The sequence below is a fragment of the Aedes aegypti genome, chromosome 3, assembly GCF_002204515.2.
Source record: "Aedes aegypti strain LVP_AGWG chromosome 3, AaegL5.0 Primary Assembly, whole genome shotgun sequence".
In the NCBI taxonomy this organism is placed as follows: Eukaryota; Metazoa; Arthropoda; class Insecta; order Diptera; family Culicidae; genus Aedes; species Aedes aegypti.
Genome location: NC_035109.1, coordinates 187,007,097 through 187,033,423, shown reverse-complemented (window position 1 = coordinate 187,033,423; position 26,327 = coordinate 187,007,097). Strand labels below are relative to the sequence as shown.

The window sequence follows — 26,327 nt, the reverse complement described above, 5'->3', positions numbered from 1 at the left end:
AGGCCTCCGTATTTATTTTTTATTCAACTTTAACAAAAAATAGATGCACATCAAACCTATAAGACGCAAATGCCCTCAAAACTATGACCCTTGCGAAATATTTTATTGTGATCAAGAACACGTTCTCTAAGAACTCCTCCATCCTATGATACTGAACAAACTAAAATTTTCAACAATAAGGTTTGATTTTTGAAGGTGGAAAGTTTATCATTAGAGTATACGACAATCAGACGCTGTTTCTAGCTTTGGGCGGAAAAATCCTTTGAACTTATTTGCTTTATTACATTATTTAGAACAGTAAGAAAAACATGATAAAAATTGTCCGGGATAGCGAAGTTGTGGCAGAATATACTACAATAATCAGAAATTACATTCACTATCAAAAACAATGAAAATAACACCTGTGTAATAAAGGCCTTTTTATTGGATTGTATGAAAGAACTTAATTTTGACAAATTTCACTAGAAAATCGAATTTCCAATTTGAAAGTTATTTCCAAAAGGATGATATTAGGTATCCAAGATAGTAGATAGATTACCATTATTAAGCGATTTGGGACGTATTTGAGGTTTTGTCCGATCTGTGTATGAAGGGCCGCCACTGTGTAACGTGTATGACAGAGTATTGCACTTTATGTGATTTAAATTATACAAACATATCAATGAAACATAAATAAAAAATCGTGAGACAGGCTGAAAATTAGCGACCATTAGTGATTACATTAAATGCTCCAAAGATAAGCCAGAACTCTGAAGCATTTTTCTTGTGTGATTTCGATGAAGTGCAGCTGAAACAACACCGTAAGTCTGGGCAGCCTGACTTGTGGCCCCAGAGTCGCTCACCCAGTAAGGTAAAAAGGTATAATACGCACCGCTTAAGGAAAGATTGCTCTATCGCAGTAGCAAATGCATTACTTTAATAGTTTTTGATGCCAAAGTTTTATTTATTTAGTTGATCATGTTCTGCAAGATATTTTTGAAACGTTTACCAAATCTTGACGTTCCAATACAACCTGGGCAATATGCCTCTCCCGCAGAAAAAAGTTCCACAGCGTTGAAGAAATGTTTCGAAAGTGAGTCGTCTTCCGGTAAAAATAATCAGATCAAAAATAAAGAATGGGTTTCGTTTATTGAGGCTTGCCTATCGGACGCAATATTTCGTATATAAAGCAATGTCACTGTATTTTTGTGAAACTTAGATGTTTCATCTTGTTGGCAATTTTTTTTAGGAAAAAATATTCTTGTTCGGTTGATGCTTGGTGTTTGAGTTTCATCCAGCGTTGTGTACTCCTGTATGATTTTATATTTACATCAGATGAACTCATATCTAATTTCAAATTCAAGATTATAATAGAATCGAATCAAATGAAGTACAACTTGCCATTACTACAAAGGACGAATGAAATTTGAAAGTTATATAATTTGTTATATGAAATTGTGATTTGTTTAGATGCAAATTGAAATCAGATCAAATTACTGGCTCCATAATCAATTTCAATCAATTCAATTTTGCATCATATCCAATTCCAACGTAAACTGCACATTTATATACAATTTGAAATTAACATCCTTATATGATCTCTGGTTTGCTGTGTTACACCCCTTTGCATTCAAGCCCCTAAACTGTTCCTCTTGGATACTAGGGCAACAGTACTTGTGCATCAAGTGCAAAACACAACAAAAAACGTTAATGTGAAATATGTTGTGGAGAGTTTGTGATTCTTTGCCTCAACTTCTGGCGATCCGTTTGAGTTGAAATTTCAATAATCCGACTGAAGTGTTAACGTAAAATTTTGTCTGCAAGTCATTGCTGTCATTTTTTTAAGTTTTAGTCAAAAGTATGTTACCAAAAGATTTTTCATACCAATTTACAAAATACGGTAGATTCTAAAATTAAAAAATTCCATTACCTACTTATGTCTCCGAACAACCCAGTAAAACTTTTTTGTAAATCAACTGCTATAGAATGAATATGCTGCAGACAAAATGTCAAATTAATTCAAAATTAGTCCATCGGACCACCAGAAATTGAGATACATACACCCAAGCTTGAACAGCATTACTTCGATTGCATGAGCATGAGCATGAGCATAAATGACCGTACAATTCGTAGTTGCTACTCCATGAGCAATCGAAGTTGCACAGGGATCTAGTGAATGGGGCTTGGGATTAGAATACCATTTTTCAATGTGCACAAATCGAGAGCTCAAACTTTAGAAGTCAATAACGGCGCCGGCCACGTCCTTACGGTCATCGGAGAAGGGAAGGAATGTTAGTTAGACAACCATTGGTTTTAGAGATCGAAGAATCTTCTGCATCTCCATAGTTGTCATGGAAAGGATATTGGATTAGTGGGATATGGTAAGGATCTGGGAGTCATCTTCAGATGATGATGCGATCCTTGATATATTTACGCCTGACCGGATTCGCGATATTATTCGATAAATGAATTGTATGCCGAACAAGTGTTCTTCGTTCGCCCTCGCAAGAGCAAGCAACGCGACCAAAGGATCAAACACTACTCTTGAACAGCATTACTCCAATTGCTATCTTTAGTAACTAACTAAATAAAAAGAAAATGATCAATCGACAGATTATTCACACCTTGTAGTTCGTGAATGTCTGTTACAGATGACCTTAAGCTGATGTAGGGGGAGATCTCCCAGTACCGGACAAAGTCGAAAAATTGAGAAATCATGATCCATACAAAATGGTGTATAAGATGAAATGGAAGAAAATAAGGAGAGTAATGTTTGTGTTATTGTTATTCCTTGAAATATGCACACTTTTTCCAAAAAGTAGAGATGTTTGAAAATTGGTAAAAAATTTGACGTATCGCACAGAATTTGAGCCTAATTGAACATAGCAAAATAATTTGGATCATACATTCATGATCGAATATAATCAGAATTTGAAAATATGAATGTATTTTGCACCATATTTAAACTAAATGTGGACAACCTACAATTTTGGTCTAGCACCTCCTGTCCCCCAGTTTCGAACAGCTTGATTTGTTATATGATATCTTTGTAATTTTTGCACTAGTGTCTCGAAATACATTCATTTTTCATCGATCATGGTATCAAAGATGCAATTAAAATAAGAAGAACGAAAATTCAGAACAACACGTAAAATATGTTGTTTTCCATCATATATTAAAGAGGTTTTTTTATGACTAACTTGCAGACTAAATAAAACTAAAATTACTTTTGTGAATGTTGCAAACGATTGTACCCCGTTTGGCATAAAGTCGTTTGGCATAAGGTCGTTTGGAATAAAGCCTTTTGGAATAAAGTCGTTTGGCATAATGGCCGTTTGGCATAATGGTCATTTGGCATAATGGTCGTTTGGCATAATGATTGACTTAGAATGAATATCGGAATTTTTTAAGCTTTTACAGATATCAACACCATCGAGCCCATAGCAAACAAATTTGGTAGGTTTTCAATAAGCATGGTGTTCGTTCAGAGATTTTACAAGCTATGAATGTCAAAAATTGTTGTGACATTAGAGAGCATAACTAAATAAAACTCGTAATGGGTCTGGTGGAAGATCTTTTCGGAATGATAATTTTTTCTACATCTCAGAACATAGAGTATTATTGAGCTTGTTGCGAAATACATATTTGAAAATATAAAATTGGCAAAGAAAGTTCGCAGTAGAATATTTCACTCATAGAATATTTCGCTGCAAATCAAGCTCTGTCCCAATTCGGACGTAACACTTGATGAAAATTACTTGTTAAATGAAAGGAAAATTTATTTGCACAATATTTAACCCTCTAATACCCAACCCCGCCTTTAGACGGGGTACACTTTGGAATTTTGTGTATTTTTTCGTTGCTCGGAAATCAAAATGATTTTATTTTTCACTTAAACCATGACTCATAACACGCATATAAGAGAAGTTTTTTATGACTTTTGAAACTTTTTTGTATTTTTGAAAATTGTTTGAAAAGTTGTATTCTTATATAACCTACAAATGTCTGGGGTTCATTTTACGTGTAATATAAAAAATCGTACCTTTTATATTTTTCTACTATCAACCTATCACTGAAGAAGAGCTTGGTAGTATTGAAATAATTTCAAACCTGTGTTTCCGTTAATTAAACGGAAAATAAAAATATATCCAAAAAAATATTTAAAATTTAATATTTTTAAAAGCACCGTAATTATTTTAATTTTTGTTATTGTCTAAAATCAGTTACTAGAGGAGGCTTCAAGAAAAAATGAAAAAGGATAGGGATGTTCAAAAATAAAAATAATAAAAATCAAAAACTAAAATTCGTAGATATGCGAATAAAAATAAATCATTGCCCAAAACGTGTTTAAAACGATTTAAGATAACTCAAAATGATATTTAGATCGAAAATAAAAATTTGGGTATTAGAGGGTTAAAACTCTAATCCAAAGACCAGTATAATGCAACAATAGACTATATACGAAAGCATATAATTTTACGTTCAAAATGTTTGAGGCTCTAACGCAAAAAAAAATGTTTCCGCGGCATAACTCAAATGAACAACACATTCAAACAAATGTGTTGAAAACCTTCTGATTCAATATGAATTTTATTTTTTGAAGTTTACGTCAAAAACACCATCTATTAAGGGATATGAGATCATATATTCACAAGAAAAAAAATATGTTGAATATTGGCAGGTTCTAAAGTAATTATCATTCTTACAGCACGTCTAGCAAGAATTGATAATACAGCATAATATAAAAATGATTTACATTTAACTTTACTTAATAATAAAAATTTAAAACAGTATATATATAAAGAACAGCCTATTTTCAAAAGAAGGCAAAATTTATGATTTAACCAATAGAAGATTGGACGCCAAAAACAATCGCGGCATAATATAACGAAAAGACATCAAAAATTGCGTTCAGAATCATCGGTTCCCCGAATGCTGGTCCCCAAATGATCGGTTTCCCCGAAAAGTGGTGCAATTTAAATAGAAGCTATAATAGTCTTTAGTGGCTGGATAGTGACCGAGAAAGAACGATAAGCAATCAAAAGAAGGAGGTATTCTGTCATTCTTGGCTATACACATGTTGGCAAAAATGCTGAGGACGGTAAAACTCGAAAGAACCGCCAATTAAATAAAGAAGGGTGCATATTAGATGGTTAGTTCGTTCACCACCTTGAAATGTATAAAATTACGACAATTATGAGTGTCAAAAACTTTTCGGGGAAGTATGCTAATCGGGAGGGATATTCAGGGAACTGGCATTAAGAGAAACGACATTCGGGGAAAAGTAACACAACCCATCGAAGTTACTGCAGTAATCGATTTTTCTTTTCACCAATAACTTGAGTAGATCAATGTTATCGATTGCCGCTATTCTGTCAGTTGGAAACAAAAAATATCTACAATATAGCTCCAAAGAAACATAGAATGTTGGAAAGAAGGGTAAATTTGTGCTATTTATATCAAAATCTTCAGTGCAAGAAAATATTCCTATAGCGAAACTCAAAAGAAGCATTAATATTTGAAAGAAGGGTAATTTCTGGATAAATCATAAAATACTATTGGCAATAACTTTCCTAATATGCCTTAGTTTATTCAAGAGCATATGACTGTTGAATAAAGTGTAATTTTGTTTCAATTGACTCCAAAACAAGCCTGATGCCATCAGAAAGATTCATTAGAAACGTAAAAACGAATGCCAAACGACTATTATGCCAAACGACCATTATGCCAAACGACCATTATGCCAAACGAATTTATGCCAAATGACCATTATGTCAAACGACTTTATGCCAAACGGCTTTATGCCAAACGACTTTATGCCAAATGACCATCCACCGTTGCAAATGCATTGAATTGGCAATAAAATACTGTTCATGGAGTAAACACATTCAATGATATACGAATTTACAGAATTCGAGGCATTTCCAGATCGTGTCCGGTATTGGGAGCCAGCTTTTATGATAGGTCAATTTGATACCAATTTCATCATCAGAATACAATGTCAAATTTCAGATTTATATTTAAAAATTTATTTTTGAGCGCTACAAAAATGATAATATTTATCATACTTACATGGGCACCAAGACCGCAAAATATCGATAGTGGCTTAGGTGTCCGGTACTGGGGTATCTCCCCCTATATGCGGGTATTGTGTTTCCTTCGCGAAAAATTGTGATGATCCGAGTTCTCGAATGACACATTCCGTTTTGAATGTTTTTGAAAGGCACAGCACAACTTCCTTCTTTTTTTCCGGTGTTAAGTCCCGTGAAAACCCATGGACGGTGAGATTCGAATTGGGTTCGACCAGTGATCGACATGGGCGTCACTACGGTTACCTCGACTCCAAACAACTACCGATGAACAGATAGCTTCTTGAAAATTGTTTCAAAGTTGGAGAAGTGGAACGCTCTTTTGATCTCTTGCTGAATTCAGCTTGTAACTCCAATCATTATTAGAAGCGCAATAAAAATGTATGCCCATCATCAGTTTGCATAAAAGCGTTGCGTGTTGTGCTCCCATTTGTACGTTTATAACTTTACGAAACAAGTTTTTCAGCTGTAGCTGCTATATAGTTCTCAACAACTGAGGTTTGTCTCCAGTAGAAAACTAAATGATATGTTTTTTTCTCCTGAGAGCTATAAAACTAACAAAAAAACAAAAGTACTTTAAGCTACTGCTATATTTGATTTCGACATCTATGGCGATAAGAGGTCTGGAGATTGATTATAAGTCAAATAATAAACTGAAACCTCTATGCAATTACGTATTGAGAATATCAATGCATTATTTAAAGCGTAAATTCTCCAAAAAGTAAAAAAAAATGAATCTTGAGAATAAATAGTCTTTTCAAATATCACTTTCACGACACAAATATCACTTTCAGGACACAAGCAATAACAATTTTGGAAAAAAATAGCTCACAGTCATTTGTTGCGGAATTGTTCTTTGAACACTACGCTGAGAAGCAGTCACTGTCCCAGTGAGGATCTAATGGTAAGAAGAAAACGATAGACTTAAGGTCATACCAATCACTATCAAGTTCTACTCAGGGTTTCCCAACTGGTGCTCTCCGAACACCTATCCACATTTTGGAAATTTGTCAAAAACTTTTAGTGCATCATTACCCGAGCAGAAGAAAATAACTACTGAATACCAAATTGAGGTATTCCATACCAGACAATTTACAATACCTACAACCTGAATGAGTTATGAATGAGCCCTGCATAAGAGGTAAAATACCTCAAATAATACCTTCTACATATTCTACAAATACCAAGCTGATAACTAGATCAGGTATTGTAATACCTAAAAAATACATGATCGATTTTCGTATTAAAGTGAAATTTTTCAATAGTAGTTCAATACCTCCAGCAGTCCTCAATAGCTACCAAATACCAAAATGAAGTATTTTTTATTGTTTTAAACATTTTTTTTTTCAAATACCATTGTAATACCAAAATGAGGTATTGACAACTGAACAATACCTAATTTTGGTATGAGACCAAATTATGGTATGCATTAGTTATTGCGAATTATTCTTTCCTCCTCGGGTAGGCATTCAATTTTAAGTTGAATCCAGCTCCTAGAAAATGTTTATCACTTCATACTAAAGCATGTGAATCATGAATTACAGTTGAATTTACGATTTTTCATTTCCATCCTAAATCAACCCCTATAAAAAACTCCGTATTCCGTATTCCGACTTTCACAATTCGCAACCCTCTCTTTCCCATGGTAGCACAGGTGATCCACCGGTTGGTACGATTGGTTCAATAATGATTGGAATAAATTTATACGCTCATTTGTCTTATCAAACATCGAAATGAGTGACCTGGAGGCAAACTATCGAAAACGAATTAAAAATTTGTATAGTGGTTTTGAATTTTATAGCTTATTAACTATAAATTTTGTTCAAGCACTTTTTTTTAGAAACGTCATTTTAGCAGTTAAATTTTCGAACAAAGCTGTGGGAAAAAAGGGTTAAAATTCCAAAAACTGTGTTAATGTGTTGTGCCCAATAACTGCAGAAATAATTGGATTTCATATAACATGAGAATATTTCCGGCATGGAAGAAAACCAACAAAAGCCATAAGATTCAAAACTAAGGTTTCTTCACAATTGCGATACTTGAGTACCGTATGATTACGGCTGAGCACGCAGTCATTAATTAGTAGCCAGTCGCCAGTCGTAGTCATTGGGGCGCACTGGGAGTTGTGTGATGCGACTACATTCCTTGAATATGATGCCCAGCTCGGTCATTAGTTGAAACTTAGTTTCTGATCGATTGTATTGCCGCCTTTCCGTAATAAACAGCGTTATGAAACGAATCATTAACCAAATTTGGGAAACAACATTCCATAGTTGCGGGATTTATTGGTCGCGTTTAGATGCTCGCTTTCGGTTGCAGTAAACATGAATTGTAGGTTTTATTATTGTTTAATGCTACGTAAAATGTAGTAATGTTGAACATGTGGAAATGTAGTCATAATTCGATTATGATTGTTAATCATGTATAGTCATTGGGGTAACATTGAATTAACGCCCAGTGTATTATTTTATCGTTTATGAGTTTTTCGAATAGTAGCAGAACTGTTAATTTTAGTGTTATGGATTGTTCGGCAATGTTTATTGATACCGTACTCCAGAGTAACATTGATCAGTATTCTTGATTTCCTTTTTTAATTGTGACAGAAAACATTGAATGTTTTACATTTTAAAATCTGCTCACGACCAGGTTTATCATTGATCACTCATAAACAAATGTTTCTGTTTTTTTCATAAGCTGTTTACAGATGCATCCAAAAATCTTCACAAGATACACAAGACAATTTATTTTTGGATTTCCCCTAAAACTTCACTCAAGGATACCTACAAGTGCTACATCGGATATTTCTGCAACATTTCCCCTGGTATTTTCCATAATTCCTTCAATGATTTTTTTTGATGATTTCTAGAATTTTGTTAGTCATCCTGAAATGCCTCCAGAGATTCCTTCAGGAATTTATTTGGGATTTGTCCACAAATTATTCTGTTTCACATTAGTCTTCTTAGGTTCCTTCAATAATTCTTCCAGCTGTTCTTCCAAATTGTTTACAAATTCCTCATGTGTTTTTTCATAGATTCTTTCGCAAAATACTACAGCGCTTCTTTTAGATATTACTGCTAAATTTTGTCCTGCTCTCTTTTCCTATCTTTCCTCTATTTATCTTAAAATTCAACCAAGGATTCCTTCAAAGATTATTCCACGAATCCAGAAATTCTTTCAGAAAGAATTCCTTAATAATTTCTTCAAATATTCCACATCTGTTTTATTAAAAAAATGCTCCAGAGATTTGAGTGAGAACTGTATTTTATTACATGTACCTTTTAAAGCAACATATAAGAGTTAAACAAATGGCGGCGTTCATTTATTACGTAACGATATACCTGACACCTATGTGTCCTAGATTGATCAATTTGGTTGAAATTCAATCGTGGAGCTTCAAAGAGTACAATTTTGTTGAAATTTGTTAATCTGAAAAGTTATCCTATTTTGTCTAAATAAAACAATATTTGTTTTTCCAAAGTAAGACGTAAATGTTTATCAGACATCTAAAACTGTACTTACAGTAAGTTTTTTAAGCGTTGCAAATCATACACAAAATATATAAAATCAAGCTGGTAGATTAAAAGGGCGTAATTCCAAACTTGTAAATAAACTATCGAAACTTATAGGGATTTCTTAGTCTGGGTGTGTACTTTCAGGATCTGAACTCTGATTTTTTTTTACTTTCTATGACCTCGATAATGGTGCACTGTTTAATGGAATTCATGAAAAGGATTATTACTCATCATTTCAGTGTTTATGACTGCATTAGACCTAAACCACACCAACAGCATTGAGTATCCTGCCAATTCATGCTTTTGGAAACATTTGGATGTGTTCAGACCTGCCATAAACAGTGTGCTAAAAATAAAATTACGTCAAAAGGGGAAGCACGTTTCCGTGAGCCTTCAAACCGTATAATTAAACCATGTTTCTTTATCCTGGCGAAACTTTGCTCGGGCGCGTGGTCCTTCGCTTTTATTCCAAAGTCCTTGTGCACGAGCGCCGTAAAAACTTGAAACCTTCGCTGCTGCTGGCGGTCGATGCATTTTTGTGTTTTTTTTTCAATCCATCGCCAGCTTGTAGGTACACTGAAACCTTTATTTACGTAATGGTGCGAGGGTTCGTTAAAAGAATTTTATGTAAATATAAATGGGGCCTTCCTTAGCCGAGTGGTTAGAGTCCGCGGCTACAAAGCACAGCCATGCTGAAGGTGTCTAGGTTCGATTCCCGGTCGGTCCAGGATATTTTCGTAACGAAAATTTCCTGACTTACCTGGACAAAGATTATAATCGTACCTGTCACAAGACATACGAATGCGTCAATGGCAAGTTTGGCAAAGAAAGATCTTAGTTAATAACTGTGGAAGTGCTCTTAAGAACCTAAGCTAAGAAGAAGCTCTGTCTCACAGAGGACGTTATGTCAAAAAGAAGAAGAAGTTTGGGTTTCGAAGCGTCTGAGCAAGACAATTCAAAGCGATACGGTACATTTTATGATAAAAAATAACTAAATAAAACCATTTTTCCGCACTTTAAAAATGTATAACAACAATTCTGGGAAATGTCCTATTCTGGGGAAAGGTTTTTTGAGAAATTTCCCATTCTAGGGAACGGATTTCTGGGAGATGGAATGAAATGTACCTACCGAATTGACACGAATTCCCAGAAGCTTAGAATCCCGGACACCGACGTCTATACACAAAAATATTATTTCGTCTAAATCATTAATATGGATCTCAAACGAATAAAATCGGAATTGACTCCAAAGAAACCGGTATCAGGCAAACCATCCAAGGGGGCCGTTTATAAATCACTTGGTTATCTAGGGGGGTTTAACCGAAGACTATGACCCATACAAATTTCAAAACGTTTTTATGGACAAAAGATCACGAAGGAGGATCCAATCCAAAATAATTAAATATATGGTTCATGGCCAGACGTGACCAAAATCTTGAAGGGAAAATCCTGTTTAAAAGCTATGTAACAATTTTAAAACTGTTTTAACATGATTGTGCTTCTTTTCCCCGAATGTCATTTCCCCAAACGCCAGCTCTCCGAATGACCCGTTTCCCTAAAAGACATTTACCCAAATGACCCGTTTCTTCGAATAGTTAGACCAGGTCAGTGATGCATTTTAAACTGAACGCGAGCCAAAAGTGAACTGAGAGCGTTCCAATTTAGCACGAGAACCTAGTAAGCATTAAACTCTCGTGCAAGATTCTGTACCTGCTCAACGGGCCCACTTCAAAATGCACAATGAAACTAAAAACCATAAAAAAAACTACATCAGAACATATTGAATTCATATCATTACAAATGTAAGGAACCATAATTGTTTCCTAACATCTTTAGAAAACTTCCGTATTGAAATATGTCATGTATTTGCCATGACGACAGTTTTCATTGCATGTTCAATTTTCAGCTCGCACGGGTTCAAATTTTTGAACTGCTCATTGTTCAATCCTATTCGATCACTCGTTCAAAGGTTTGAATTGGAAAGCCCACTGAACGCGTTCAAATGCAACACTGGAACAGGTACAAGAATAGTCTCTTTAGAGAGTGGTTGCTGAACTAGAAATAATGATAAGCAATCAGAAGAAGGAGATATTAAAGACTTTAAGGCCATTCTTAACTAAACAAATTTTTCCATAAATGCCTGAAACATGAAAGAATCGCCAATCAATTATGAAGGGTGCATATTAGGTAACGGGTTCGTTCAACACCTTGAAACGCAAAAAGTTATGACAATTATGAGAGTTGAAAACTTTTCAGGGAACTGGACCATTCGGAGAACTGGCATTTGACGAACTGGCGTTCGGGGAAACGACATTCGAAGAACTGAAATTCGGGGAAATATGTTACCATAGTTATTCTTCCTTATTTTAAAATTGTCTGTATTTGTATTAGTGTAATATTCCTTATATTCACAACATAATTTGATGGTATATGTTTTTTGACGTTGGATAACGTCCTACGGCAACACACTGGGGTACAATTTCGAAAAACGAAAAATCGCTCGCGTCACGAAAAGTGGTTAGATTTTGACTGTTAATAACTTACTAACGCCCGGATAGATTTTCAAGATTCCTGCACCAATCGATTGGAATTCTTTCTACTAATCTACTCCAACAATGAAAACTATTGATTCTCATTACTAAACTATTAAAAAATTGGGAAATATCGAAGCATGTCTTGTGTGTCCATGTGTCAGCATGGTGAAGAATCATATTACAGCATCAAAACGTCTTTTCTACGGCCAGAAATTGAATTTTCAGAAATGCACCAAAAGTTGCTCTTAGAAAAACTTTTTTATTTTAGATTGCGCCATGTTGAAACTGTGCTTAAAACATCTGGTTTTACATTGAAATTTTACAGAAAAAATTTGAAAAAAATCGAAGATACCTATTTTTTGCAATTTGTGTTTTAAGGTATTAAACCTCGACTTTTTCATAAAAATTAAGGTATTTTTTTTTCAGTGTATATTTTTTTTTTAACAAAGCCTATTTGATTGTCTACCATCCCTCCTCAGACACTTATTCTCTATAATAAACGGTTTCCGAGGTACATTTTTTTTAAATGGTAATGCTAAAAATACTTACGCCCTTATCAGAAGTTACTCTTGATTTTAAATGGTCTCTCCACCAGTGGAAAAAACTTATTCTATTATATCGAAACTATGTGCAAAATTCCATTTGAATCCAAGGTAGTCGAGTTTCATCGTTTACCGATTTGGCGTGGAACCGCTCAGACTAGTGCAGATAAAAAATGATTTTCACATATTATGTTCCTGCACTTATCGAAAGCAGATTTTGAATAATGAGTTATTTTTTTTGCGTTGAATTTGAATTGTAGATTCGGATTTAAATCAGAAACTAGTTGACTGTGAGTGATTCTGAGTTGAAATAGAATGTACCTATGGACCAATGCACGAGTTCGCTAATTTGACGGTTGAGCGGTGCCGTATTCACTAGTTGCCATGGTTACGTAAATAACACGGCACCGCTCAAACGTCAACGAGTGAACGCGTGCATTGATCCATACACGCTAAGATCAGATTACCCATAAATAGGTAGTTGATTTACCCATTTATAGGTTTTAGATATAAAACGTATAATATGGGTAAAATATACCAATAAAAATTGGTGAATTTCACCCATATTCTTGGTTTAGTGGATTTACCCAAATATGGGTAGTTGTGATTACCCATATTTGGATGAAAAAATAGAATTGTTGATAATTGTAGTGCGACGATCAAAACAGTTAGTCAAATTGTTAGTAGATCATGGAGACAAATGATGATTTCTATCGGAGGTGAGTAGGTTTAATCATATATATATTTTTTTTAACGCAGTTTTAAGCAGAAACTTGACAAAAACCAAAATTGTAATAAGGTGTTATATATTTACAGTTCCCTCATCGATGTTCAGTTGCTGCCCAATGTTTTTCCTCACAACGCCCAAACAACTGAAAATTGCTAATCAACAACTGCAACACTGAATCGTTTAAAAGCTGGGAGACAGAAGATCCACAGAAGAATGACATTTCGCCTGTTGATGGCTTTCCTTTAAACTAACAGTGATATTATTTTATTTTATTATATATTCTTGATTTTCAATAAAGTGTGGATATGTATTTATGATAATGACAAAATTCAATGTTTTACGTATAATTATGAAAATCAATAAAAAGCGAGTGAAAAAGCTCATTGAATTACTCATTTTTGCGTATTTATCGAATATTTGCTTCCGTGCTTGAATACTCAAATATGGGTATTGTTAGTTTACCTATTTATGGGTAAACCCACTTTACCCATAAAATGAGTGTGTGCACTTTTTAGCGATTATGGGTAAACTTTACCCATATTTGGGTAGACTGATCTTAGCGTGTAGGAGGCAGTAGAATATGTAAGTTCACTACAAAAAACGGGAGCAGGGGCGTTTCGTCCAGTGAACGTAGGGACAGTAGTTGAATTGGTCCCAAAATGAGCGGAACTTCATGTTCCTACACGGTTTGTGTAGGAAGATTGGCACATGAGGAACAACTGATCAACACAAAAGAATATTTCATGCGGCGCCTTTCCTTGTCCGTTCACGAATTTAGAATATAAGTAAATCAGTTTGATTTCGGGTGATGCGTGAAAATTTGTGACTGTCATTTCTATAGTCATACTACTGCATCACAGCCTACATGATTGAATAATATCGAGTCGCTTCAACGCATGGATGCCATGTGGATTCTCTTGAAATTTGATTGTGTTTCCAAAAAAGTTCTAACTCAAATGGTAATTTTCGTAATTGCAAAAAATGTTGTATGCAACGCGTTGCAAAACTTGATTTTTCCAGCACTCGTCGTATTTATCCAACTCGACAAGCCTCGTTGGATAAATTTACGACTCATGCTGAAAAACTCATCATTTTGCAACTTGTTTTATAAATAACTATTATCATTGCCGATACGATAAATGATCAGACTGTCGCTTATTTTAGTAAAATATAAAATTTGAATAGAAACCAAAAATTCGATTTCAGCTGTAGTCGATTTTTAAAGGGTCAAAACCAAGTCCTTGTTTGTCCATTCAAAAATATAAAAATATAAAATTATGTTGTCTATCCAGAAGTTTCGATTTTTGACAGAAGTAAATTTGAAACGAACATTTTTTATTTATATTGAAAATACCTGAAAAGCTATGATTTCGTGAAGTTATCTTATGTGGAGAGAAAAACTAGCGATTTTTTTTAGAATTTGAGTATTTTGTTAAATGTTTCCTAGCAAAGCCATATAACATTTTTGAAAAATACTTGTGGATCATCTAAGATAAAATTACATAAATGGAATTTACGAAAATAACAGTCACGTAAATGGAGGTTTCGGTATACTAGGACCCCATCTAATGTTTTGCTCCATTTTCCTAGAATGGTGTGGGTAATGTGCTTTCGCGGCTAAGGGAAAGTGCAATTTCACGTACAAAGGATAAGGACGAACAAGTTTTGCATAAACAACCCACATCAAGGTGCAATTTATAGACTGAAAGATTTATGGAAGCACAAAGCTGGCCCACCTTGAGAATGCGTTAAGTTGCCGACTGGCACTTTCAAATGGCTTCCGCTCAAGGTTGAAGGTGAAGAAAAATGTCTTAGGGTTTCGGGTTACATTGTTTTACCTAGACTGAAAGTAATAATGTTTGCTTGAGAATCCTTTTTTGATGTATAATTAATCTTTGGATATTTTTCTTCTCGTTACAGATCTGCCTGTTCTTGTTTTGGAGTTATGTCAACGGATTAGGAATCGAAAGTGTGACAGTGAAGATAAAGAAAAGTGTTAGTCAATCTACTTACTAAAATGTTGCCTAAACCAAAAAAGTTAAAGTGTTTTATCATATAAGCAAATTGTATAGGAAGAAGAAGAAGAATAGTTCAAGATATCTGTGTTGTTATGCCTAGTGCAGAAAGCTATTGCATCAAATCCTTCGGCAGACTCGATGCGAGCACGGAATCTAGATTCGCCAAGGATTTGTACTCACTACAAGAGTGCTGATGGAATTCGTTCGCAGGAAGGAATTTAAATTCATTTAGTGATCTCAACCTAGCCTCAAAATGCCAGGAGGAAGAAGGGGGCTTGTGGCTCCACAGAACACATTCCTGGAAAACATCATACGTCGGTCTAACTCGCAGCGTAAGTGTCGTCTCTTAGGGGAACATCCATTTCAATTCTAATCATTTTTCCATTATATGTCTGTTGAAATGAGAAGCCTTCCAGGCTGATGGCTACACAATCGTTTATAAGAAAGCCGATTACCTTGTGCGCCTCTTTTGATATGTTTCGCATTTCGGGCAACTAAAAATAGATGCCGTAAAGTTTACCCCCAATGCGAATTGGGGATTGGGAAGAGTTGAAAACTTGGTAGCCTTGTTGATTTCCACACCTTTTTTTCTCGGTTCTATGTCCACAATGCAAACAAAGGCAACGTGAAGTTGTGACAACAACAAAAAATAGAGCCCTAATAACGCTTACTGTTTTTGTTACACAGGCGAAACTTCCGAAATCAATTTGAGCTTATATTCGGCTAGCCAAAGAGAGCAGAGTAATATGAGTCAGAGTCGATGTTTATAAATTGTAATTGATTGGAGATAGTAAACTGCCTGTCTAACAACACAGCGTTCTTATAAATGACCTTGCACGTCACAATTTTTTGCTACAGGTCGCCATAGTTGTATAAAATACTGGTTTCACCTTCTTGTGCATTAGGGTCATTTTTGGCCATTCGACACGGTAATGAGCTGTAACCTTGTACAGAAAAGAGATAGAAATCCGAAATTTTCTGAAAATAAACATTTTTGTGCTAAAAGAAGCTTTCAGTGTCCTCTAGGAGCAACGCTACAAAAAAAAGATACACATTACACATACATTAGAAACGCTCTCAAAAATCCATTTTTGAACCGATATTCGTTCTTTAAACTGTATATGAAAGATATGGAACTCTAGAATGGAACCCTGGAGTAGTGGACTTTGGGGCAAGTGTGCCATAGGGGCAAGTGTGCCACCCCTGCTTTTTATAAAAACTACAATATATATTTTCTTTTTGAGCTTAACAATATGCTCCCTTATAGTTCACAATACAATGATCGAAATATGTTAAAAATTGCTCTATTTTTCACGTATTTACATCGACTTGTGCAAAGACAACCAAATTTGAGTGAATTTTTATAAGATTTCGTTGTTTCTAAATAGCATGGTGAAATGTAAATTATTAAAAGAATTTTTTATCGTACTGTACATCGTGAAACTATTCAAATGTGTAAGTTATTGTGGCATTTGAATGAAAAAAGTATTTAGTTTTACATACGAAATCCAGTTTGGTTGAAATCTATACTTATTGGGGCAAGTGTGCCACCTATTTGGTAAACAAAAATGGTTAGAGTGAAATTTTGTAAAAATGTATACAATCATCAACAAAATCATAATAATAAACCAAAATGAGGCACCAGTTGTGGTTTCTGAAGTATAGTAGGGGAATAACTGACACATTTGCCCCCCAAAGTGATTTTTTCTCAAAATATTCAATCATAACATGTTTTTCGGCTTATTAAGTACCATTTTACATATCTACATCAATATTTTACCGTTATTTAGTGCTAATCTTGTTTAAAATTATACATATTCGCCGTAATATAAGGGTAATACATATATTGTATTGAATGAAGACAAAAATAACCATTTTAGTTATTCGAATTGAGTAATAGGGAGTAACGCATGTTTTGCACCATGTTATAAAGCATCCCCTTATTACGGTAAACTTAGAATTATTTTTTAAATTATCGATTAGTGTCTGCTTTGTAAGTAATATAAATAGGAAATAAAGAAAATTACATTACAAGTAGAATTACTTGCGATGTTCATTCGGTGGCCGTCTTGCCCCATATGGGTGGCACATTGGGTGCACACAGCTGAAAATATGTTGTAAATTTAAGTTTATTTTCATGCACATATTTGGAGCATCAAAATAAACGTAAATTTCAACGACCAACCCATTATTTTTCAATTGAGTTCATTTTAAATTTACACGATCATATAATTTTCAACCATTTTTAGTTAAAAATTGAATGTATATTCGTTTAAATTTACATGATGCTGTAATAACACACGAATTTGAATTATTTTTACAGTAGATCTCAGTTTACATCACATATTTTTTCTGTGCATACTGTCGAAATATAGGTTGTTTTGGATGATAGTTGAGAAGCTCCAAAACTAATACTTTTTGAAATTATTTTCTTTTTAAATGGCACAGCGGTTATGAAAAGATGTGAAACTAACATCATGAGGCTAAATTGGTGGATTTTATAAGCTTTGGGCAGAATTAGAGAACAATTTGCTTAAGGTGGCACACTTGCCCCAAATTCCGCTATGGCCATTCTGGGCATAAGGGAACCTGCAACCTTTTTCAGAAGGAACTGGTGTTTATCATATTCAGCAGTTTCCACAAATAAATATAAATACGGTTGAAATTTCATGGTTTTGTAATCCGAGGACCAACATTTAGATTTTTTTAGATTTGGCTGGATTTGGTCGGAGTATTCTGGAACCAGTCCTACTAGGGTGTGATGTGGACATTTTCAAAACATCATATAGTTCTATCATGCGACGGCTCGAAATACACGATTTTTCATCCATACGTAAATGGACACCATGCCAAACACCTGGCGTTACGTCCCTACTGGAACAGAGCTTGCTTCTCAGTTTAGTGTTCTTGTGAGCACTTCCACAGTTATTAACCGAGAGGTTTGCAATTTGACTATTTTTGCTCTTGTATATCATACGCGAATTCCATTTTCGTTATTACCAAATTACATAAAAAATATAAGGACATTCTGCAAGTCATGATTCATTGTTTGGATAAGTTAAGGTGTAGATGAATCGAAGCCAAAATTCAAATTTTCAAAAGCACGGATCTGGAGGAGAACCAAACATCCGTTTGAGCTGCAAACCTAATCGATTTAGGGATACTATCTGATCAGTTGAGAAAATCAAGACATTTCATGTATTTTCGGAAAAATGCACAAAACTCACCGGATTTGTTAAACAATTTTAGCCGAAAAATGCTGAAAATCAGGACATGTCCTGCTAAACCAGGACGGATGGTAACCCTAAATCGATTGGTCAACACCAGCTAGTAACCAATCGATTAAGTTTTCAGCTTAAACGGATGTTTGGTTCTCCAGATCCGTGATCCTGAAAATTTGAACTTTTGCTTCGATTCATCTTCACCTCAAACGACATTTTATTGCTGGTGAATGGAGGACAATTTTTGGATTTACACTAGGAAAGTTTCTTCAAAAATTAATCTAGATATATCTCTAGTGACTGCTTAAGAATTTTCTCCGAGGATTCCTCCACGAAAACATACAAAGATATCCCCAAGTAGTCCTCTCAAGATTCTTCCAGACGTTATTCTGGAGATTTCTTCGGAGTTTCCTCCCAGGATCGCTCCAGGGATTCTACCAGAAATTTCTGCAGGTGTTCCACAACTCACAAATTCTTCAAGAATTTCTTGCTGGAATTCTCCCAGAGTTTAATTATTTCTACAGATAATCCTCTAGGAATTACCAGGTATATTCCCAGATCCTGGCGTGATATAACTGTGAAGTTTATCCCGAAAGGAGGATGTGCGTCGTATGAAGAAGCGAATAGTTTTAGACCAATCAGTCTGACTTCTTTTCTTCTGAAATGAACGCATTATTGATCATCACATCCGTGATGTTTATTTGGCGAACATGCCTCTTCATGTGAATCAACATGCTTACCAATCTGGAAAGTCTAATATGATTCTTTTACACAAAGTTGTATACGATATCGAGGATGCATTCGCTCAGAAGCAATCCTGCTTGGGTGTTTTCTTGGATATTGAGGGTGCCTTTGATAACGTGTCTTTCGATGCCATATTGGAAGCCGCACAAAATCATGGGCTACCTACATTTTTTTTTAAATTTCCTTATTAGTATCATTCCAAACATTACATTCATTTCTTATATCTAGGTGTTCTGTGTTATTAGACAACACTATCATCCTAATTTGGTAAAACAAATTTAAGATTTTATTAACATTTTGTTAACAACATATTACATTTCATTTGCCGTAGCAGTTCAGATTTTTTATAGGTGAGTTGATTTCACCTGCTTATAAGAGAAAAATAAACGTTTTGAATATACTTAACCTAACGTAACGTAAACATATAACGCATTAAGCGTGGCAATAGAAGATTGTAACGATTTTTGCCTGAAATTATTAATTATTTCATTTGACATTTGTTCCAATGTTTCAACATTGGATATTCTATGTAACTCATTGGTACTATACCAGGGAGGGAGCCTCAGAATCATCTTCAAAATTTTATTTTAAATTCTCTGCAGAGCTTTCTTCCTGGTACAACAGCTAGTCCATATTGGTACAGCATACAACATGGCTGGCCTGAAAATTTGTTTAAATATCAAAAGATTGTTCTTAGGACAAAGTTTTGATTTTCTATTAATAAGGGTATAGAGACATTTTACATATTTGTTACATTTGGCTTGAATGCTCTCAATGTGATTTTTGAAAGTTAAACTCTTATCTAGCATGAACCCTGGATACTTAACTTCATCTGACCAATTTATTGGAACCCCTATCATAGTGACAACATGTCTACTTGAAGGTTTCAAATAAAGAGCTTTAGGTTTACATGCGAACATTTGTAATTACATTTTTGAAGCATTAGGAGAAATCTTCCATTTTTGCAAGTATGAAGAAAATATATCCAAACTTTTTTGCAATCGACTACAGATGACACGCAGGCTTCGTCCTTTGGCGGAGAGGCCTGTGTCATCCGCAAACAAGAATTTTTGACATCCCTGAGGCAAATCAGGTAAGTCAGATGTGAAAATATTGTATAATATTAGTCCCAAAATGCTGCCTTGAGGAACACCAGCTCTTACAGGAAGTCTTTCAGATTTGGAGTTCAGATAATTAACCTGAAGTGTACGATTTGACAGATAACTTTGAATTATTCTAACAATGTATGTTGGAAAATTAAAGTTTTTTAATTTTACAATCAAACCTTCATGCCAAACACTGTAGAATGCTTTTTCTATGTTTAGAAGAGCAAGACCAGTAGAATAAACTTCAGATTTGTTGGAACGAATCAAATTTTTTACACGTAAAAGTTGATAAGTGGTCGAATGTCCATGGCAGAATCCGAACTGTTCATTGGCAAAAATTGAATTTTCGTTGATGTGGGCCATCATTCTGTTCAAAATGACCCTTTCAAAAAGTTTACTGATGAAGGAAAGCAAACTAATTGGACGATTGCTAGAAGCTTCTGCAGGATTTTTGTCTGGTTTCAAAATTGGAACAACCTTAGCATTTTCCCATTTGTCTGGAAAATATGCTAATTGAAAACATTTGTTGAATATATCAACTAAAAATGATAAGCTACTTTCTGGAAGTTTCTTGATGAGGATGTAGAAAATTCCATCATCGCTAGGAGCTTTCATATTTTTGATTTTTTTAATAATAGTTCTCACTTCTTCCAAATCAGTCTCCCAGGCATTTTCGAAAACGTTCTTCTTCTTCCTGGCGTTACGTCCCAACTGGGACAAAGCCTGCTTCTCAGATTAGTGTTCTTATGAGCACTTCCACAGTTATTAACTGAGAGCTTTCTTTGCCGATTGACCATTTTTGCATGTGTATATCGTGTGGCAGGTACGAAGATACTCTATGCCCTGGGAATCGAGAAAATTTCCCTTACGAAAAGATCCTCGACCAGCGGGATTCGAACCCATGACCCTCAGCATGGTCATGCTGAATAGCTGCGCGTTTACCGCTACGGCTATCTGGGCCCCGAAAACGTTCTCTTGATTGAGAATATTTTCGAAGTCCTGAGTAACTTGATTTTCAATTGGACTAGTAAGTCCTAAATTAAAACTGTGCGCACTTTCAAACTGCATAGCTTTTGAGCTTTTTTGCAATTAGTTAGTAATAATTTGTTTTCCTCTTTCAATGCCGGTATTGGTTTTTTCAAGATTTTAAATAATTTCCAAAAGGGCTTAGAGCCAGGGTCCAATTGAGAAATCTTATTTTCAAAATTTTTGTTTCTTAATAGTGCAAAACGTTCATTGATTTCTTTCTGCAAATCCTGCCATTTAATTTTCATAGCAGGATCGCGAGTGCGTTGAAATTGCCTTCTCCTTACGTTTTTAAGACGGATCAAGAGTTTAAGATCATCGTCTATAATCACGGATTCAAATTTTGAATTGCAATGCTCCTGGCTTTAACAATGAAATTTGTTAAAGTTTCAAGAGCATTGTCAATATCAAGTTTAGTTAGTAATGAAATGTTAAGGTCAAGAATAGAGTCAATATACGTTTCATATATAATCCAGTCGGAAAATAATTGAAAGTGCAGTTGATAGGATTGAGAATTGCTTCATGGGATATTTGAAATGTATCAGGGAAATGATCAGAATCAAAATCAGCATGAGTAACTAATTGGCTACAAAGATGACAAGAGTCGGTTAAGACCAAGTCAATCGTAGATGGATTTCTAGAAGAGGAAAAACATGTAGGGCTGTCAGGGTATTGAATTGAGAAATTTCCTGAAGAGCACTCATCAAATAAAATTCTGCCGTTGGAATTATTTTGAGAATTATTCCATGACCGATGTTTGGCATTAAAGTCACCAATGACAAAACATTTTGACTTATTGTGAGTCAATTTTCGCAAGTCAGTTTGGAGCGAATTACCTTGCTGTCCAGAGCATTGAATAGGCAGCTATGAAGGTAAATACCAAACTGCGTTTCAACAGAAACACCTAAAGTTTCAAAAACTTTAGTTTCAAATGACGAAAACAGTTGATGTTTTATACGCCTATGAATGATGATTGCAACTCCCCCATATGCCTCATCAAGTCGATCATTACGATAAACAAAAAAGTTAGGATCTCTTTTGAGTTTAGATCCAGGTTTCAAATACGTTTCAGTAATAACTGCTATATGCACGTTATTAGCTGTAAGAAAATTAAACAACTCGTCCCCTTTACCATTCAGAGAACGAGCATTCCAATTAAAAATATTTAAATTATTATTTGGATCCATTAGAAAAACGTAATCCAATAACAATTTGATTTGTAAATTTTACACCAACTTGAACTGCTTTAGTCATAGATTTAATTGTTCAGTTAGAAAATTAAAATCAGAGGCAGACATATCACTTGAAGTGGGTACATTTGATGATTTCCCAATAGAATTTTCGGTAGACAAAGAGGCGATGTAGGAGTTACCTGTGGCCAGTGTTGTTCAGACTCATTTCCCCGAAAATAACATTTTCCGAACTACGAAGCCACGAACTACTACAACCATGCTCTATTCTCCTAAGATAGAAAAGCAGATGGTTAAGCTTGAGTACTGCACACAAAATCGATCAATTTTGTCCCAGAGAGCCACAATTCAAGTTTCGGTGAAATGAAATGAGTGAGTGAGTGAGTGCGAATTGCGGCCCACCGAGATCGAAACTGTCGAATCCCATGTGCAACACTCAAGCCCAACCACCTCCCCCTCCATCTCAGGAATACAACGCACAGTTTTGCTTCGAATTACCGGACGCTTCGAAAGCCGGACACTATGATTATTTTTTACATTTTTAATAATATAAATTGAAATTTTCTTTCCATACAAATGCACAAAACTATTCTGTTACATTAATAGTATGTTGTAAATCAAAAAGTATCACAGTAGGCAGGAGTATATTAAAAACAAAAATAAAAATCAAAATGCGTATCGATGTCCTCCGGATTTCAGTCCTTGTATTACTGCATTTTACAGTTGCCATTGAAGGAAGATTCGATTAATTTGTGCTGTAAAAAGTGTTATCGTAATGTTATTGTGCCAGTATTCGTTAAAAATGAAGAGTAAACTATTGTGTGCAATTGAAGTTTTGTGAATATTGTCGGAAAAAGCACTTATTATTGGATATTTGTGCCAAACTGTGTCCGGATTGAGAAGCAAATTATTTGACTGCTTCGGAAGCCGAACGCATTTGAATATTTAGTGAAAACGGAACTTAACGCAGATCATTAGGAGCAGTCGTGTTTAAATCATCAACGAACATTTATTTTGAAACATTATAGAAGATAACATGTGTTTATGGTGAGCTATATTAAGAGTATTACCGTGAATAGAAATAAAGGTGGTGCATTGCTTTGTGGGCGCTTTCCAGGCGCTAGCATAAGGTGAGTGAAGCAATTTGGCTGTACCTTTCTAGCAGCTTCAGCGTTTTGCACAACTCGAGACTTTTGTGATTACGTGTAGCAAACTGTTCAAAATCATAAAAATAAGAGTTGGAGAGATGAATTTTATACAAAATGTGCAAATATTTATAAAAAAAGAAGTGTCCGGAATTCGAAGCAAAAGTGTCCGGAATTTGAAACAACTTAGTAATAGTGTCCGGATTTCGAAGCAAGACACATCTTTTATTTTTGCATATTTAAGCAATTCTCGCTTAACTTATCGCTATTTTTATGAAACCATGTCAAATTAAAAACATTTAACTTCATGATAAATCACAGTACTTTATTAAAATGGATATCATTGATTTTTAAAATGATACTTGAAGTTAATCCGGTGCTTAAGTGTCCGGATTTCGAGTCAAAACGGTATAACAGTTCATGGCTTCACAATTCGAATTTCGGGGAAATGAGTCTGGTCAACACTGCCTGTAACGGTACGGTTTTTTCCATTTGATTTGAAACAAGTAGATTGGGTACTCATTGAATGAATAGGGGAAAAATTCAAATTACCTGGCTACGATATCGGCAAAGGATTTTCCGTGGGTAGATACATTCGAAATTGAAAGATTCGAACGGCTACCCGACTGATTAAAATTTGTTTGTGAATGAGCATGATTATGATCTTCCTGGTGGGTATGATTCCTAATCAAGCGATCGTTAACTGAAAAATGAGTATTGTTCGATACTCTACCAGGGAAATTTCGGAAACAACCGTTATCGTAACGGATATTATCTTTTATCTGCCTGGCACGAGCCACAACGACTCTCTTGCGTGAAGGGCAATTCCAAAAATTTGACTTATGATTGGCCCCGCAATTAGGGCATATAAATGTGGTGGTATCTTCCTTCACTGGACAGACGTCTTTGGCGTGAGAAGAACCTCCGCAAATCATGCATTTAGCATCCATGCGACAATTTTTTGTACCATGACCCCACTTTTGGCACCGACGGCACTGAGTGGGGTTCTGGTAATTTCCTCCAGGTTTCTGGAAATGTTCCCATGTCACACGGGCATCAAACATAAGTTTTGCTTTTTCTAAAGCTTTAATATTATTTAGTTCTTTTTTGTTAAAGTGAACTAAATAATATTCTTGAGAAAGCTCTTTCCGAACAATGCCAGATTGGGTTCTTTTTTTCATAATGATTACTTGGACTGGGGAAAATCCAAGTAAATCATTTATTCCATTTTTAATCTCTTTAGGTGACTTATAGTCACTTGAGAGACCTTTCAAGACGACTTTGAACAAACGTTCAGTTTTGTCGTCATAAATAAAAAAATGTGCTTCTTCTCTTCAAGGTGTTTGAGAAGTAGTTCGCGGTCCTTAAGAGTTTCCGGCAAAACGCGACAGTCTCCTTTCTTTGCGATTTGGAAGGAAACCTTGATTCCCCTAATGGAGTTCAAGATCTCTTGCCTAAATCCCCCAAATTCGGAACAACTGACCACGATAGGCGGCACTCTTTGCTTCCTCACTTGAATCAAAGAGCCTGGGCTAGAGGCTGCTTCGATTTGGCGTTCGGAAAATTTGTCTAGAGCATCGAACTGATTGCTCATTTCGATACAATTGTCAACATTATTCATTACAACCTTGGAAGAAAGTTCGCATTCCGGAGAAACGTCCTCTCTTCCATTCTTGCCACGTTTAGTGACAGTTTTAAATCCCACTTTTTTGGTAGAAAGTTGTGAATTCAGAGATTCGCCCTTTTTTTTGTTTGTAGTTGCAACCATGTTTAGTGAATAAACGAAAAAAGGCGAGACCTCCTAAGAGGTTTTTTTTCCCAAGACGGTGTCCAAGAAGAATTACCACCGCTAGCTTTCGCCAACGGGTCCAATGAAAAATCAAAGGCACGGGTCCAAACAAGGATTGTAAAGGGATCAATAGTAGAAAAACTAGTACTGAAATAGTAATTTACGGAACAAGTTGCAGAATGATGATTTTCACAGCACGAGTCGTGAATTTATCCTACGAGGCTTGCTATTCAATAGATATTATCTACGGAGTATAATAGGTCAACAGCTCCGTCGTGCCGCGTCCGTGTCGTTGAGTGTTCTTTTGCCGGGAACGACTCTGTTTCTGTCTCATGTGAGGGTAGCTGAGTGAGATCGCTGGACATCTGCTATCGTGTGAGATCTTTGGAGAACTGAACTTTAGATGCCACGCAGTGGTGAAACCTTAGTGGAGAGTGAGGGTTATGAGTGAGAGTGAAAGCGACCTCTAATTTGAAGATGTTTTAGGCCGCCTGAGTATCGGGGTTGTTAGTGACCAGAGAGTTTCTGGGACGGTAAAGATTGAGAGAGATAACGATCTACCACCGAACGGCTGTTACACAAGCTTGAGCGACTATTAGTGGCATTGCGCGTAGAGGGTTTCGCTATAAATTTAAAGAAGAGCTACTTTTTCATACGTCAAGTTGAGTTCTTGAGATTTGAAGTTGGTAAAAAAGGTGTGCG

The 26,327-nt window shown here is 35.3% G+C and overlaps 1 protein-coding gene across 5 annotated transcripts in view; it reads left to right on the top strand.

Moving 5' to 3' along the window:
- Nucleotides 1-26,327, top strand: part of LOC5577379 (potassium voltage-gated channel protein eag) — a 144,177-nt gene that overhangs the window by 26,396 nt on the left and 91,454 nt on the right. For all 5 annotated transcript variants that reach the window (XM_021851872.1, XM_021851870.1, XM_021851871.1 and 2 more), the window contains exon 2: nucleotides 15,307-15,736. In XM_021851872.1, the coding sequence (XP_021707564.1) occupies nucleotides 15,658-15,736 (79 nt within the window). In that variant the 5' untranslated portion in view covers nucleotides 15,307-15,657. The remainder of the gene's footprint in view (nucleotides 1-15,306; nucleotides 15,737-26,327) is intronic.